The 18,370-nt window shown below is 37.0% G+C and overlaps 1 protein-coding gene across 1 annotated transcript in view; it reads right to left on the bottom strand.

Moving 5' to 3' along the window:
* Positions 1–1,722: 1,722 nt before the first annotated feature.
* The window catches only part of LOC105224549 (pro-resilin), a 51,710-nt gene continuing 35,062 nt past the window's right edge, over positions 1,723–18,370 (bottom strand). Inside the window, exons 2-4 of the mRNA XM_011202669.4 lie at positions 11,509–11,622; positions 2,957–3,034; positions 1,723–2,435 (exon numbers count right to left, since the gene is read on the bottom strand). Of these exons, the coding sequence (XP_011200971.2) occupies positions 2,175–2,435; positions 2,957–3,034; positions 11,509–11,622 (453 nt within the window). The 3' untranslated portion in view covers positions 1,723–2,174. The remainder of the gene's footprint in view (positions 2,436–2,956; positions 3,035–11,508; positions 11,623–18,370) is intronic.

Genomic DNA, 18,370 nt, shown 5'->3' with positions numbered 1-18,370 from the left:
TATCTGAAGAATACGTTTTCTGAACATGGGTTTCTCAAGATTGCAGTTAGTCGTGGCTAACACTAAAGATTTCTATGGCTAGGGCAGAAAGAATATCGCAGTTTAATTTGATCGATTAGGCAGTGGCGATGACAGTCGCGGCTCTGCTGAGGCCTTGTGATGATGGAAATTACCTTTCCTTCTTCAAATAGTACCGTTTTTTTGCAATTTGGCATCGAATAGCCCCAATCGTTCATCGCTAGGTAATCGAAGTGGATGTCATATTGTGAATACTATGAGCAGGTTTGCCGGGTCAAGTCCATTTTTCGCCCTTTTTGTGTGATGTGGACTAGTGGAATTAAGTTCCGATGTTCGATCCTTAAACACTAATATCTAACTTTTTTAAATTATAACGGATAGTGGCGATATTGTAGTTGTGCCCGCTGACGAAGGGATTGAGGTTGCCTCAGGTCAAAAATTATTCATACTAATTGGAAAACACGAAACCTATTGAAATTGAGTACGAAATAAAGCTTGTAAATATAATGTTTGTCGTTAGTACCTATAATTCATCGAACTTTGTCTACTATTTTGGATATAGAAATATTTACAGCAGAAAGTTGTTCTTTAATAAAATGTAATCGTCGAAATCCTTAAAGAATCTTTTACTAAGATGCGCTTCACTTTCAGTTAGTCGCAGACAATTTTTATAGGCAACAAAGTCGTAAATTATGTGACCACGTGGGAGTCGCGCCGAAGTGAAAATAAGCAGCAAAGACGGAAAGTGAAAAAATCCAATAAATAAAAGCTGAAGCGTCTAAAACTTCAAGTACAGCTGCACCACAGAAACTCATTAAAAGTAAAAGTAAGAGTAAAAAAATTGAAAGTATAGCAAATACTATTTAAAAGGGATGATCAATAGAGAAAGGTGAATCAAATCTCAGAAATCAAGCTTTTTATTACATGTTAGATACTCACGTTTTGATAGTATGAGGCTACAAAATTTATATGTCTCACTCAATGACCCATCAGGAAAAATACTTGAGAGCATAGAAAATGTACTTATGGTAGTTTTTGCACTACATTCACGTACGATTAAAAATATTCTTGAAATTTTTCATTACAAGTTCGGAACTCTTAAATAATTAAGTTTTGGCTTAATATTCATACTATTGATTCTTAGATAGAATGCTTGGCTAAAACGTTGAAATCATAAAAGTTGATATTTTTTGATTAGAACCTGCAAATTGTCGACCAATTTCAACCAAGATATTTTAAGATATCCTAATGAAATTTGGTAAACATGTTCCTTGGCAAAAAATGGAGAACGAGTTCGTAGATGGGCATAACGGGATCTCTGCCACGTTATTCATCTGAAACCTATATATTGCCAACAGGTGCTACTTCGGACTGAGTAGGAAATTGAGAAGTAAAGTCCAAATAGTAATGCTATACAAGTCTTAATAGTGAGTCGGTAGAAGCTCCGGGTGCTTGGTTAGAAATTTTTTAGGCATCCACCTAATAGTCCGGATCTGACACCAACTGATTACTAACTACCTGTTTTACTTTATGGCTAATGCTTTGCCGTTGAGAAGTCGTGTTTTTATAATATTCAGAAACTAAAGCCAATTTTTGAAGAAAATCTCTATACGAAGTTATATCTTCAAGCTTTCACTGGTAGAAACCTTCATTGTGTTTTCAAACTGTTGAAAATAAGAAATGGCATGCTTCTTCGTTTCATTTTGTCGCTTTATTTATTTGTAAAGAGTTTGAACATTTGAAATACTGCATACAAAAAAGTTAAAATGAATATTATTATTTTTCATTCTTTTCGAAAAATACATATATGAGAACTACTCGGTATATATTAGTTAAAAAACATATAAAAAAATTTCAATACTAAAAAATCATTAAAAATTAAACTAATAATTAAAATTCAATAGATTTAAACTAAACAAAAATTTACATGTCAGGAATTTCTCGTTTTCCAAAAAAAAAAGAATCATCGCCTTATCGTTGTCTCATCTTCATGTGGGGCAGTGGTAGTTTATTGTTGTTGTGGCAGTTGCTGTAGCCTTAATTGCAGGTAAGTGTGTGTGTGAGTGGGCATATGAGCAAGTGAGTGATTGTATGTTTGTGTGTGTGTGTGCAAGAGTGTGCTTACGGCGCTCCAACATCATTCGGCGTGTGCTCCCTTAGTATTTGTAGCCGGGCCGGCCGCCGGGGCCCTGTGGAAATTGTGGCTCACCCTCGTAGCTGACATCCGCATGATAGCCAGTCTTCCAGTCGGCCGTATAGCGTACGATCTGTGTGCGACCATCGGGCAGTGCAACGCGATATTCACCGGTCACCACATCACCATTGCTCGAAGCTTTGTGGGCATAATCGTTGGCGGTCTCAACATCATTGACGGCGTACTCGAAGTCGAATGGCATGCCGGGGACGTGCACGTGACCCTGTGGAAACAAGTGCGTAAGAAAAATTTTGATTAATATTTAAATTACGGAAAGCACTTAGTAATTAAAAGCTCGCCTAACTGAACTTCATCAAATGTGAAAGAGAATGTATAAAAACTCATTTTGGGTGCAGTTTTTTTAGTCAAAGTCAAAGTTCTCGCAAAGCTTTCAGTTTTGGCTTTTCCTTTTCTAATTTGAAAGCTCTGAAGTATTGTGCTTTCACATAATTTTCGATTAACAGCTTTTAACATAAAGTCGGAATAAATTAATTCACCGCCCATGAAAGCTTTTGCTAAAAAATGTAGAAGCTTTCGAATTCAAATTTAGTTATTTCGAATATTTACTAGCTTTATCTAAGCTTTATATTACTGAGAGCTTTAATGGACCTTAATGAAAAAGCAGTGCATAGAAAGCTATTGTTTAGAAACTGCAAAGCTTTTGGAATTTACAATGAAAGCTTAGCAAAAACTGCTTAATTTTAACACTATTTTAATCGTAAATATTTTAGTGAGTTTACTTACGGGCTCGCCGGGTCCAGGTTGCGATGGGCGTTGTGGGCCTGGTGGGCGTGGTCCAGGACCGGTTGGGGTTCCAGGTCGCTAAAAAGAAAGATAATGTAAACGTTTATTTAGATTGATTCAATTGCTGAAAAAGGACTTAAACTTCGACAGAATGTAAAAGAGAACAAGTTTAAATAGCTTTTAAGGCATTATGATTTTGCGGATTTCAATTTCATACTTTTCAAGTTAAAGATCATCGTTATTCCTTAATGTTTAACGAAGCCATTCAGCTCTACGAAGCAATGAGATTTGAGGATTACAGCTATCTCAGCAGTCTTCATAATTTGGGAAACCATACTCGGCATCTTACATACTTGTATCGTAGCTAGTTTGGAGCTTAGTTTAGACCACTTGACGTTATCAAATAGCTGGTAATGAATTCGAATTTCTCATAATGCTTTTCTACTAATTCTTCTGTTTGTTTTACTCCTCCAAATTGGAAGTTATGATCATGAAGAATTTTCTAGTAAACTATACAATTTGGAATTTTCGAAAGCTAAATTCCCAAAAAGCTTGAATGCTCTACAAAAATTACAAACACACTCAAATTGAACGCTAAAATAGCGGGATCATTTCCAGGTAAAATATATAGTTCGGAATTTTTGAAAGCTAAATTCCTAAAAAGCTTAACCGACTTCCTGAAAGCTCTACAAAAATTACCAACACACTCAAAGGAAATGCCAAAACAGCGGGATCATTTCTAGGTAAAATATACAATTCAGAATTTTCGAAAGCTACAATCCCAAAAAGCTCTACCGACTGCATGAAAGCTCTACAAAAATTACGAACACACTCAAAGTAAATGCCAAAACAGCGGACCCTTAAAGGTATTTCGCAGCCAAATTAGAAATGGCAAAAGTGACCAGTGGCGCAAACCTCCACCACATTACAACAACAATAGCGACTGGATGGCAGTACACATAAGTAAGGCAAGCACCCATTTTTGGCGCAAGTGAGGTGACCCAAAATGACAGCAAAGTCAACATGCGCTCCGCACTGAGCAGCGGTGAGCAAATAGTGGTAGAATTTTAGCAACACTTGACAATAATAACAGCAACAGCTATGTTGCCAACAAGTTGAAATATGTCGTAGGCGAATGGCGACATTCAATTGCCGTACGTTTGCCACAATTTGCGGCAATTGCAGTGCAAAGCAATGCAAAATGCGACGAAAATGCCGGTTACAGCAGCGCAGCGCTGAAGAATCGTAATGAAAAAGAAGCTGCAGCGAAAAAACAAGCTCGGCACTATTTTTTCTGTGCCGTTTTTCGCGCTGAGAAACCGGAGGTGCGGCTTTGCGCACTCGAAAAGAATGCCGATGCCGCCAATAAGCAAGTGTATGTTCGAGCGTTCGTGTGCGCTGACGGTGTGGGTTGCTAGCCTAAGGAACGTGGTTCGTAGTAAGCGTACACGTATGTGCAGTTGTGTGGGGTGCGGGTGGAGCGCGGCGAGCGCTGCTTGCTGTCAGCCAGCAGGTTGCAAGCCACTTTAGGCCACGATCGGCAGCCTCAATAGCTGGCAAGCTCCACCGAGAGCGCTTTGAGCAGTAGTACTTTTGAGAAAAAACAACGAAATTAAAAAACAAAAGCAAAAAAACAATAACATTGACAACTGTTCTTTTGCAGGTAGTCCGTTAGCCCTGCTGAGCCACTGTGACTGCTGCTGCTGCTTGGCTGTCTGCTTTGACTGACTGTTTGTCTGTCTGTTCGCTTGCTCGCAAGGCTGACTGTCTGGCAGTTTTTATTGTGATTTGGCGCTTTTGTTGCTCTTCTTGTGTTTCGTCGTCGTGTTGTTGGCAGCCGTTTTTGCCGTTGGTCGCTTTAATTTAAAGTTCAAGAGTTTTTGTGGCACGTCGTGATGTGCGCTGGTGCGGGTCGCGAGTGTGCTATTTAACTAATGTTGTTGTTGTTGTTGTTGCAAACGCTTTGCATTTAACTAACTATTGACGCTTGTGCTTGACGACCGAGGCTTATGGGTGCATGAACGCTGCTTCAGAGTCACACACACAAACATACATATGTACTTGTAAACGCAGCGTTGCATTTTTGTATGCAAGAAATTCTAATTTTTTGCTCTTTTCAATTTCCTTTTCACAGCTTATTCCTCTTCCAAGTGTCTTTCTTGGCTTTGCTGCTGCTCGGTCTTCATCAGCTGTTTCGAAGCTTTGAATAAAAGAAATATGTGTATTTGCAACACCTGGTCTTTTTCTCTTTTCGTCTTCCAAACTTTTACTTTTTACTATTTGCTGCAACTTTTGTTTTCTACTGTCATTTCCACCTCTTGCACGTATTTGTTGTCTGGTTTTGTTTTTGTCTCACACGCCTTCGACACACACCTCGCAATGTCAAAGGTTCCAAAGACGTTGCTACGAGTAATTTTGCAAGTATGATAATTGTTGTAGTTTTATAGTAATTTTTGTTATTGCTATTGTTCGTGTTATTGCTCCAGTGACTGCTAAAAAGGTCGAAAGTGGTTGCACTAAATGTTTACTAAAAAAAATGAAGTAGAATGGCAACATGAAATAGATCTGCAATAGTTTGTGGAAGCGATGGCTGAGGAATTGTCAATGTAAGAGGCTGGATCTTTGTCTCTGCAACGTGTTTTTTATGCAAGAAATAGCCTTCCAGAGCGCTATATAGGCACAGAACATTAGAAAATAAAACTTGGCTTTAGGAAACTATCGAGAAAATCTGCAAAATGGGCCGAACACTTCAACATGATATAGCACAAGATCCCTGATAGATTGCGGGTTAAGAGGTATGAGTTCTTGGATTGATAAACCTAGATTTAATTGTTCCAAGGTTGATATTATTTTTATGTTATCCCGACTGGAACAGGTCTCTCTGTTTTAATCCGACTTCGAATAGCAAAGGAATTTTTATGTGAAGTCTTTCATGACAAAACTGAGCTTGAATACGCTTTTGAGAAAGAGCGAGCGAGAGTGAGAGAAAGAAAGAGACAGACCGAAATATTTTAAGGATTAATTTTGTGAAAATGTCTGAACTTATGAGAAAAAATAATGGTGAATACCTTCTTTGGCGAAATAAAAAGAAGAAAAAAATTAAAGCGAAAAGATTAACTCGGAAAAAATTAAGTGTATCCAAAAAAGGATCCAAAAAAAATATGATATGAAAAAAAAAATACTTTCAGACAATCCTAGCCAGCTAAATCATATAGAATAAAATCTAAAGTAAAGAGAATTGTTTAAATCTAGTTGATATGGAGGATGGAGTCAAGGGTCTAGTAATACACGCAAGTGAGTAAAATTCTCTGAGCGCCATTCACTTGAGAATGTCTAAAAACGATTACTTTACATATGACTCAAGCTCAGTACTTCCGGCCTTAGACCAAGTATGCCCTGGGGAGCCAAATAACATTCTTTTGAAGGCAAGCTAAAGTAAGAAGGCGAACCATCTCTCCCCAGGGTTGTGCGCTGAGTTTGGAACCCGCCGCGTAAAAACCACCATCAATGAAAAGGAAGCAACAGTTTCGGATGAGAGACTTTGCTTTTGGTGACGAACACGGCAATCGAGTTAAGGATTACGATTTAAAGGCTTGCACCTAGAATGTTCGATACCTTAATTGGGGAGGTGCCGCTGCTCAGCTGGTTGATATCCTGGTAGAATAAAATTCTGACATTGTACTGTGCTATTGAGTATATTGTGTGAGAGATTAAAGCCCACTGTCAAGAAAGTGATTGCACCTAGGTCTGGAAAATGAACAACTGACCAGATATTTTCATGCGCTAAATCTTGGAAAAGACCCGTGATCGACACACACCACCTTTTCGTTGATGCTTTTGACAACACGAAAAGGAGCGGCCTTTATGTCACTATGTCTGAATTAGGTATCCCCGCAAAACTAATACGGCTGTGTAAGCTGACGTTGAGCAACACCAAAAGCGCCGTCAGAATCGAGAAGGACCTCTCCGAACCGTTCGTTATCAAGCGAGGTTTCAAACAAGCAGATTTCCTATCTTGTGACTTCTTCAATCTATTTTTGAAGAATATAATCCGAGAAAGTGTACAGTCTTCTTTAAAAGTGTACAGTTGCTGGCGTACGCCGATAAGGAAGCGAAACGTATAGGTCTGGTTGTTAACGAGGAGTAGAAATCCAACGCAGAATAACTCTTGCCAACAAGTTCTACTTCGGACTGAGTAGGCAATTGAGAAGTAAAATCCTCTATCGACGAAGAAAAGCTAAACTCTATGTATAAGTCACTCATTATTTCCGTCCTGTTATATGGTGCAGAGGTATGGATGTTGACAGCATCTGATGAGTCGACGTTACAAGTTTTCGAGAGAAAGGTTCTGCAGAAGATGTATGGTCCATTGCGCATTGGCAATGACGAATACCGCAGGACGATGAGCTGTACGAGATATACGACGACATTGAGATAGTTCAGCGAATTAAGAAACAGCAGCTATCCTGGCTAGATCATGTCGTCCGAATGGAAGAAAACACTCCAGCTCCAAGAGTATTCGAAGCAGTACCCGCCGGGGGAAGCAGAGGAAGAGGAAGACCTCCACTCCGTTGGAAAGACAAGGTGGAGAAAGACCTGGCTTCGCTTGAAACCTCCAATTGGCGCCATCTTGCGAAAAGAAGAAACGACTGGCGCGCTGTTGTAAACTTGGCTATAACCGCGTAAGTGGTGTCTACGCCAATAAAGAAAAAGGAGTGGAGTTGCCTTACTATTCGCCTTCAAGTTGTATTTTTAGAAGCAACTCAAGCTAACCTCACATTTTGTGTTTTAAATATGCAATCAAAGAACTTCATAAAAATAAGAAAAGCTTACATGCTCTAGAAAAAAAAAAAAACATATTTTTTTCTTTTTGGGGGCCCCTTACATACTTGCGCCTTTCTAAACTATCGTTAACAAGTCTTGCAAATGCTACAAATTGCCCTTTCGGCAGAAAACGCAACAAAGCAAAGCTAAGCAACTAATTAACAATTAAAATCCATAAGTAATTTAATGCCCATTGCACTACATACAAACAACAACAATAGCTGCAGCACAAAATGCCACTTTTCGCAACATCAACGAAACCTGCAACTAATCTCATTTGTTGCAAGCGCAAATGAAGTTGTTTTTGTTGTTTACGTATGTACTAAGTAAGTGGAAGCGCTGTGCTGGAAGCCTGTCTGTGTGTTACACGTGCACATATCGGAAATCTCGCCCAACCTGCAACACGTAAAATGAAGTCATACAACGGCGGCTGCTGTTGCCACATTGCATTTTATGGTGCTTGCAACATTTTGTTGCCAACCCAAGAGAAAAAAAAACAACTACAAAAACAGAAAAGCACAAAGGCTGCGCTATTTTGATTTTCGCCGCCTAAAAATTGTGAACTACAACAATGAAAAGTCAATAAAAGCAGCGAAATGAGCAGCCAACTTGTGGCAGCCACCGCTGGAAGGAAGAAAGCGCTGATTTGGCTGCGGCAAGGCAGCGGTGACTGGGAGCAAGCATTTGCTAACCTATTAACTAGTGGCATACTTAAATAACGGTACTTGCAACACAATTGCTATGGGTAACAGTGAGTGTTTGTTATTATTGTTGCTGTACCCACTAGCACATTCACCTACTAACCGACTGTGTTATTTGTTTTTGTTACCTTAGCTTATTTACTTTTCGGTTGCACATTTTGGCAATCATCGGCAAAAATAAAGAGCGCGAAAGATTGCTGTGCAACGCTGCTTGGATGCTTGGGTGTTGTGTCTATTTTGGCTGGTTGCAGCCATCACTTTGACGCGGTGGCCACTCCACGTGCCTTCACCTGCTAAGTACGGGCATCACTGCCGTGTCTGCTGTGCCGTGCCTCTTCATTGTTGCCAATTACTTTGCTGTTGTCGCGGTAATAACTTCGTCTATGCTTTGTACTCCCGGCTGAGGTTTGAGCTTTTAACAAGTTACCATACAAGTTAAGGGTTTAAGCGCTTATTAGAATAAAAGTATAAGCTAAAATTTGAGTTGAGTGGTCTCTAATAATTATGAGGTTCAACTAAAAAGTACAGGAAACCCAGAAAGCTCTGTAAACAGGTGTTATGTATGTTGTATCATTGGAAGTGAGCTACTCGAGCTCTTTTATATCAAATAAGGTTGAAGACTAGGTAAAACGAAACCATTCTAATTATCATATATGGTTAACAAGCATATACCCCTCGAGATAAGCATGCAAACCACTACGGATACTCTTTGTGTCCTAAAAAAGCTGTAAACTACCGAAGTATAAGATTGAACTCCAGACTAACCTTCTGGGTACAAATCCAGTACGCTGCAAGAAAGGCAGCGAAGATCACCTCCCAACCTAGCCGACTAATGGCCAACATAGGAGGCCCCAGACAAGAAAAGCGAAAGTTCGTAATGTCAACGACTCTCGGTACCATATTATGCGAGCTGAGATCTGGGAAGACGTGCTTAAAAAGGAAAACCGGCATAAGGTAGTGACCAGAGTGCACCTCATGGCAGCTCTCAGAGTTGCATCAGCCTACCGAACAGTGTCAAGCTTTGCAATATTAGTTATAAACGGTAATGCCCCAATTGATTTTCTGCCATATGAAAGGAAAAAGTTGTGGGAGCTAAAGAAGATATCCGAATATAAGAGGAGCGCAATAGAACACCTAAAGAAAGATACAATAACAACATGGGAACGAAGATGAGAGTCGCGGCATATGGACGGCCAGCTTAATAAAGGACCTAAGCTCATGGATAAGCCGTAAATTCGGAGAAGTGGACTTTTACACAACCTAGCAGTTATCCGGTCACGGATACTGCAAAAAGTACCTTAACGGAATGGAAAAAGAGCCGAAGAGCTGTCATGTCTATACCACGACGCTACACGAAGGCTTTGAATACGCGCGATGGGAACGCACCACAGTAGAAGATGTGATTGGCCATATAAATGTGGACCATGTAATTATTGTCATGCTTGAGATCGAAAAAACTAGGAGATTATCCAGAAGTAAGCAGCAATTTTGATACGCCGAAAAAACGGGATCTGGACGCAGGTGCGCAGATGTAAATCTCTCAATGAGAAATATGGAACGTCACCCTGAAGTATTGCAAATGTGCTGCCAGAGTGGGCGAAGGTTCCTAAGAGGCGGAGGGGTTTTAGTGACCTACAAGTGGCTCATACCGTTGCTTTGACAACAGCACTGGTGATGCGGAAAGCACTTTACACGCCCTCACCCGCAAAAAACTCCTCCTCCAATTCACTGAACTATTTCGTGAGATAACACGTTCACCAAACTTGGCTTTCAATAAATCGATTGTGGTATTCGCTGTGTGGCTTGTGGCGCCGTCTTGTTGGAACCACATATTGTCCAAGTTCATATAAACCAATTCGAGTCAAAAATATTCGGTAATCATTGAGCGGTAGCGATTCCCATTCACAGTACCGTGTCTTGATCATCATGAAAGAAGTACGGCCCAATGACGCCGCCGGCCCATAAATCGTACCGGTTGGGTCAAGCGGCTTCAGTTCTTGCGTCAGTTTGATCTTGTAAGAATGGCCAAGATCTTCTCGCAAAATTCGCCACCACGGTCACAGAGATGCCGAACGCTTGAGTACAACGTGAGAGACTGATTTTGGTCTTCCTTAATTGATGCCCTAGCGGCAGCAATGTTACCGACACCACGGGCACTTATTTGTCGCACTGGCACAGGAACATTTTGTATTGTGCCTGTGGATTCATATTTTTCCTCTAGACGCTCAATTGTTGATCTGACAGGACGATTATGACGGCCATAAATTGGACGTAGCGCTTTTAAAGTTGAGGTCACTGACTCCGAATTTCGGTAGTAAATTTTAATAATTTCGACTCGTTGGCTAAAAAAATATGGCATCATTTGCTGCTCCTATTGATATACTTTTCTAGCGTACCTATTGAAAAATCCGTTACATGGCTATATAATATGGACCCTCAAATAAACAACCCTAGAGACTCATACAATCAGTTTTATATTTGTATTCGTACAATCCTATATCCAAAATTCATCTTCTATTTCTATTTGTATTAACTTTTTCGCAATTCATTAGCCTAGAAGAACTGTAGCCGCTGGTTTGAGAGTTATACGTATATTGAAGAAGTCTATAAAGATGATCATTTAATCGAAAAGTGTACGATGTTAGATTCTATTTTTATTAAAGTAAGGTCTACGATGTGATGGTCACACACTAATTGGGCTAACAAAATTGCAGGGTCTGCTAAAGCTTATAGTCTCATAATTATCCTCGTCAATAATTATCAGGTTAATTCATTGCGGTGAGCACTCTTTGTACGGGTAAGGGTATCTCAGCAAAAATCCACAAAATGCCTTTCATTTTCCCATGACGATTGCATCACAAAGTCATTTCAAAAACCAAATGAAAGGGCAAAATTCGATTCGTTTGTAGTACCAGCCATAAAAAGCACTAAGAAACACAACCAAATGCAAACATATTCATTTATTTGCCGCTGTATGTGTGTGTGTGTGTTGGTGATTGAACAGCCCATTCATATTAGCCTACTTACCAGTGGATTCTTGGGCTCTGGGTAGTTGTAGCCATTTGGCTTGGGTGGCAGGTACATGTTTGAGCCGGGAGCGAGTTGCGCGCAAACACAGGCGATCACGGCGATTGTAGAGCTCTGCAAAAACAAAATGAAAACAACAAAAATGATAAAGAGAATTGTCGATGAAAAATTATTGCAACAAAGATTGCTGAGGGCAGTAAATGTAAATGTTGGGAAAAATAGCAATAAAAAGTTAGCAATTAAAAATAATAGAAAATATTATTATAAATTAATAAGCATAACAACAATAAAATAAATATTGGAAATAAACATAAATTCACTAACACATAAATATTTTATTATGCACAAATCATGTAGAAATCAAAATTATGCAAATTCCCTTGCCACAATTGCTTTTTTGCGCTGCCACACCAATAAAGGTTAAATAAATCAAAAATTTTTACAATCAATTTTAATTTTGGCAAATAACTAAACGATAAATGCACGTAAATATTTTTTTTTAATTTTATTAGAAATAAATTGTATTGAGTTGCAGCGGCGCTGGTGAACCAAAAAAAAAACAACAAAACGTGTGCGATAACATCGCATTTGACATTCAACGCCTCCCTGTGAACGAACGAGCCAAAGAACTACAAATACTATTTGTAACAAAAACAACAGTAACAACAATGACAATTTCCATGCTCTTCATGTGCAGGTGCAGCGCCATAAATTGGGATTTCTTTTTTTGTTTTGTGGCAATAGTAAAGTATCGGAATTGAAGAGGAATAAAATTAGAATGTCTGCCAAAGTGGTGGTGCCTGAGAATCTGAGCGTTGTGCTCATAAAAGGGCGCAGCCGATAGCTTGATATATGGCAGAGCAAAAGACAACAGGTCGCGCCAAAACAATAAATACTAAAAAGCAGCAATGTGGCAACATGTTTAAGTAGAGCAGCGTTTGTGTGAGTTGCTAATGGAAGATACTGACATAACGGTAAATGCTGAATGCAGTTGCATTTTAAATTATTACATTTACATCTGCACATGTATATACATATGTACATATGTATGTAAGTAAGTATGATAGTGTGTTTCTATGTAGATGGCCGTAGGTTAAAAAGATTGGATTGAAAAGTAGTCCGTTTAATTTTTAAAGTTATAAGGTTGCCATATGACAAAAAGTTATGTGCGTAAATAAAAATCTAATTTCATTAAAAACTACGCATGATTTAAAATAAAAAAAAAATACAAAGAAAAATTTAAATATTTAGGGTTGCCATATGCCAAAAAGTTATATGCGCAAATAAAAATATTTTTTCCTTATAAACTACGCATAATTTATATAAAAAAAAATGTAACGAAGAATTTTAATTTTTAGTGTTGCCATATGACAAAAAATTCTGAAAAGTATTGAATTATGTGAAATAATTGCTAATATACTAATTATTTCGTTTAATAAAAAAACCGTAATAAATAAAATTTTTAAGGTTGCCACCTAATACAAAAAAAAAATAAAGTTCAAATAAAAATAAGACTACAAGCGATGCTTTCTGCATATGATGTGCCAATGGCAATAAATAAAAAATAATAATTTTACTAGAGTTGCCAATAATAATTATAAATTAATCCTAGGGTAAAAAATGCTGTAATAATTAATTAATTAAAAGCAAAAACATTTCTCTGAGCACCATTCACTCACGAATAGCAAAAAACAATTATTTTAAATATGGCTCAAGTAGTCCACAACTTCTGTTCTTAGACCAAATATTCTCTGGGTAGCCAAAAAACATCATTTTGAAGCCGAGCTAAATTGAGAAGACGAAACTTCTCCTCCGCAAGGTTGTGCGCTGGGTTTGGAACCTGTCACGTAAAAACCACCCCATTGAAAGCAAGAAAACAGCCTGAGATGACAGACCCCCTTTCAATGACGACCCCTTCGAATGAAGGGCATGTACCTGGAATGTCCGGTCCTTTAATTATGAAGATGCCACTGCTCAGTTTGTTGATATCATTGTAAGAGTAAAAGCCGATATCACTGGCGTCAAAGAAGTGCGATAGACGGGACAAGGACTGAGACTGAAAAGGTCTTTGTAGCATTTACTACAGTGTCTATATAACAGAGTGTAAATTCGTTGTGGGATTCATGGTGGGAGAGAGACTCCGTCGCCAAATCCGGGCATTCACCCCTGTGGATGAACGTCTAGTCAGAATCCGCATCAAAGCGAAGTCCTACAATATATGGCTGATTTGCACCCACTCTCTGACGGAAGAACAGAACGATGCGATCAAAGATGCCTTCTATGAGCGCACTATTAGATCTGCCCCCGCCACGATATCAAAATCGTGCTTGGATAAAGAGAGGACGAAATGCGTGCTACGAAGAGCTTGACAAGTAGGCCGACGGAGGTATTGCTCGAAAATTTTACGCAAATATGCGGCGACTAACAGAAGGTTTCAAGATCGTACTCTGAGGTGATCTAGTGACTGATGCCCAGAGCATACTGAAATTATGGAGGGAACTCTTTTTCAATAAAGAAAGATTCGCCACTGGATGGTGAACGTTGAAGCGGGCGTTCCATTGGCGAGGACCAATTAGGGCTATTCGTTCCCTTCCAGATGTATTTCAAAGCCTTTTATTAAAATTTATACTATCATTATTTCATAATATCGATATTGTTTCTGAATAAAACACTTTTACAGAAATTGACACAATGTCCAACTCATCAATCAGCGTTAACCACATGCTAGCAATACTAACAACCACGATAATGATCTACACGATCACCCCGTTACTGATCTTCAGCACTCTTAAAAGTCATCGCACACATATATATTAACTGTAATTGCATTATTTATTATGACTATCAGCATTGCGCATCATTTCAATTGTGATTGGCAAGCGGGAATGTACGACAAAATCAGCAGGCGATTAGCAACGATCGCTACCACTTGCCGGCCACAACAGATCGGCCGATAGCTTAACCTGTTGCGCGCTGAATGGCTGATTGTGCTTTTGATTTATGCATGCAACATGTCACTGCCGCTGTGAGTACGTAGCAAAAAGAGTGGTATTCAATTTCACAAAGCGTACAACAACAACAATAAAAAGTTAAATAAACATAAACAAATATTTTTGCAAAACAGCAAAATGCATTAGCTTGAGCAAAATAAAGTAGCAGCGCGGCTTTTTTCTTTAACCGATTACGGAAATCTATGATTGAAGGACAGCTACTGGCCAGCGGCAAGCAATGCACCGTAATGATCGCTGACGTTCAATGCAGCAACAATTTAATTAAACGTGACTTTTTTGCAAAGATAATTTTTTGTTTGACTTGTTTTTCAAATACCGTTTAAATGTTTCCCGTAATTTTTACGGCGCGCAAAAACTAGGAATGCTTGAATGCAAATACCTAATTGTTCTTACTAACACATAAATAATTATAAATATTCGCTTGTGTACGTGTGTGTGATAAAATCGTTGCCCAGTCGTGGGCCAAAGTCAAAGTCAAGCGCGCACGCGTTTTTACATAAATACGCTATTTATTTATAGGTGTTGGCGATGCATGCTTGACGATATCAGGCGTGTAAAAAAGCTTGCAATAAAGTAACGGAAGCCCGTTCATTAACTTTAGACTGCTGTTTGCGGTGGTGTAGGCGCTGATAGGTGACTAATAGCATTGGGTAGTTAATATTTTGCTGTAAGTTTTGATTGATTGCTTGATTGATGTTGTTTTTGGTGGAAGATTTATGCTTAAAACACAACAGAAAATGATTTTCCGGCGTTTTGCGATTTAACAATTCGAAAAAAAATTGAAAAAATTAAAAAAAAAATAGAAAAATTTGAAAAAAATTTAAAAAATTGATTGTATGTGTTGCTTGAGTTGATTGCTTGATAATAAGTTTGTAGGCGCTTTATCAAAAATGGATATTCTGTTTTGATGTGTGACAAAAATTTAATAACAAACTTTATTGTTAAAAACTTTTGTGGAAATTTTTAAATAATATGCTTTAGATTTTTGTTTTTGATTGAATTTAAATTTGAAAGTATTGTGCAAATTTTTTTTTTTTGATTTTTTTTTTATTGAATTTAATTCAAAAATAGTTTTTTTTTGCAAAAAGCTGCTTTAATATGTTTTTTAATGTTTAAAGTTTAATAATTTAAGACTTAGTAATGAGAGAAGTTGGGCAGAGTTCTATTAAAATTGAGAAAATCTTTGATTGGCACGCGCTTGAAAGGTTTTGTTTCAAACGAATTTGGGCAAATCAAAAATTTTAGATTTTCAAAAGTAAATTGTGAAATATTGAGTACTAATATGGCCTACTCGGAGTTTGAAAAGGTCTTTATTATTTAGCATAAGTTTTTATTGACACTACAAACTCCTTAAGTCTATTCAACACTATTTTCCTCAACATTAAAAATGTAAGACCTCCCCAAATGGCACAATACACACCTCTTAAATGTCTCTTTCAGCTGTTTGCATGTTTGTTTTATTTAATAATTATTACTAATTGTTAGTCGTAATTTTCTCCAACTATTTGCTTAATGAGTTTTATTGTATAATTAACGGCTCGTCAGCGTGCCGCATGATTTGCTGCGATTAAAATGCAATCACCAACAATACATTGTTGCTATTATCACCATTTTATTACATAAATGCATATAAATAAATAACTGCAAACACATTTAAAGATGATATAAGCAACAACAGCAGCGTATTGAAGCTGAAATAAACGTTATTTCTTAGCACTCGTTATGTTCTTGCATGTCTCGTTTGATTGTGTGATATTTCTGATCATATTTCTATTTTAAACAGCAGTTTGCTTGCCTGCATACAACAACAACTGTCTGCCCAAATGTGTGTATGTGTGTGCAATTCTTTGTCGCTTATATTAATTATGCAAATTAACGCGTTTGGCACTTGTGTGGTGCTTGGAAAGTGTTGTAGTCGCATCGCGATATGCTAATTGCTTCTGCTCGCATGTGCATAAGTTCATCATACGCAACGTCATACCTTTGCCATTGAGCGGTGCGAATTGTGTCTGCTTTCAGCGCAGCGCAATTGCTTGGCTTGTGCAAATGAAAGCCGGCGCAGCTGCAAATCAACGTAAGTGTTGGAATTGTCTCTTAACTTTGAATTAAACGCCGTTGTTTAGCTATTTAGATTATTTATGCATTTCTCATAAATAATCTCGCAATATATTGTTAAGAGCACAATATTGTTGAGCACATAACGGTTACAGTATATTTTACACATATTACTATTGTCCACATAACGGTTATTTGTAGTTACATTAAATAATTCTTACACAATAGTTATATGGCACTTTTTTTCTTCAGAACAGATGAAGAAATCCGTCTGCGAAGTCAACTCTAGTAATGGGAAAAAGTAATTAATGTATAATTACATATTTTTTTCATTAATTTTATTAATGGAAAAGATTATTAAATATTTTGAGTTTATTATTTATTGAAATTTATTAGTAATTATTTGATTCTGTGGCCGAATTGAATTAATCATAATCATTACTGTAATCAAGTAATCATTACTGTAATCGAGTAATGATTACATATTTTTATTTTTTAATTTTGTTGATAGAAAATAATATTAAATATTTCGACATTACTATTTTTTGAATTTTATTACTTATTCCTTGATTCTGAGTTCAGATTGAATTAATCGTTAACTTTACTGTAATCAAGTAATTGTTTAGATTTCTAATCATAACCTAAAATTAAAAACTCAGATTTAAGTTTGTAAGCTGCGTTATTTTTATACAATTTAGGCGTAGTATTTATAAAAGTAATCGAGTAATTAAAGTTCTAGATATCAAAGCTTTGATTAGTACTTATCAGTTTCCATTAATTTTAAGCATAGTAAGCAAGAGAGTAATTGAAAAATTACCAATTTTATTTGACACCTTCGTTAATGGAACAAAATAAGAAGGTACTTTTAAGCAAACTGTAAATTAACTACTTGAATTAATTATTATAATTACTGCAATAAAACATTTTCTTAGATTAGTAATCATAATCTAAATATAACAGCACTGATTTATACCTCTAGACTAACTCATGTGCATTAAGTGAAGGCTAAGTAATTAAAAAAGTAATGGAATATTTAGTAAATACATTTTTTTCTTTTGCTAATGGGAACAACTAACTAATAGTTATATGAATTATAATAATTACTTTGGCAACCACGCAATTGTTTGGATTACTAATAACAATATAAACATACCAGTACCGATTAACACATTTAGGTTGGCTCATTAATTTAATTTAATTAATTTTAGTAATCAAAAAAGTAATTTAATAATTACTTCTTATTTTCATTTTTAATAAGACAAGTGACACATCTTTTTTCAGTTGGTTTAATTGTACTGATTAACAATAGCTAGATTGAATTTATGATTACTGTAATCAAGTAATCGTTTGGATTAGAATTCATAATTTATATCTAATAGCTCTCATTACTGCTTCTAGCCTAACTTAGTTTCATTAATTAAAGCCACGGTAATTAGAAAGTAATTGGTAATCAAATAATCGTTTGATTACAATACATAATTTAAATTTAATAGTTCTCATTAGTATATGTCGCCTCACTTAGTTTCATTCATTAAAGCCACGGTAATCAGAAAGTAATTGGTAATCAAATAATCGTTTGGATTACTTTTCACAATATAAATTAAAAGCTCCCGTTGATATTTGTTGACTGACCTTTTTCTATTACTTGTAGCCTTGGTAATCGAAAAGTAATTGGTAATCAAATAATCGTTTTGATAGCAATTCATTATTTAAATCTAATAGCTCTCATTAGTACTTGTATACTGGCTTATTTTTATTCATTATATACGTGGTAATCAAAAAGTAATTTGTAATTA

This window comes from Bactrocera dorsalis, chromosome 3 (genome assembly GCF_023373825.1).
Source record: "Bactrocera dorsalis isolate Fly_Bdor chromosome 3, ASM2337382v1, whole genome shotgun sequence".
Classification (NCBI taxonomy): domain Eukaryota; kingdom Metazoa; phylum Arthropoda; class Insecta; order Diptera; family Tephritidae; genus Bactrocera; species Bactrocera dorsalis.
The sequence above is the reverse complement of the archived record's forward strand: the minus strand, read 5'-3'. Positions and strand labels throughout refer to the sequence as shown.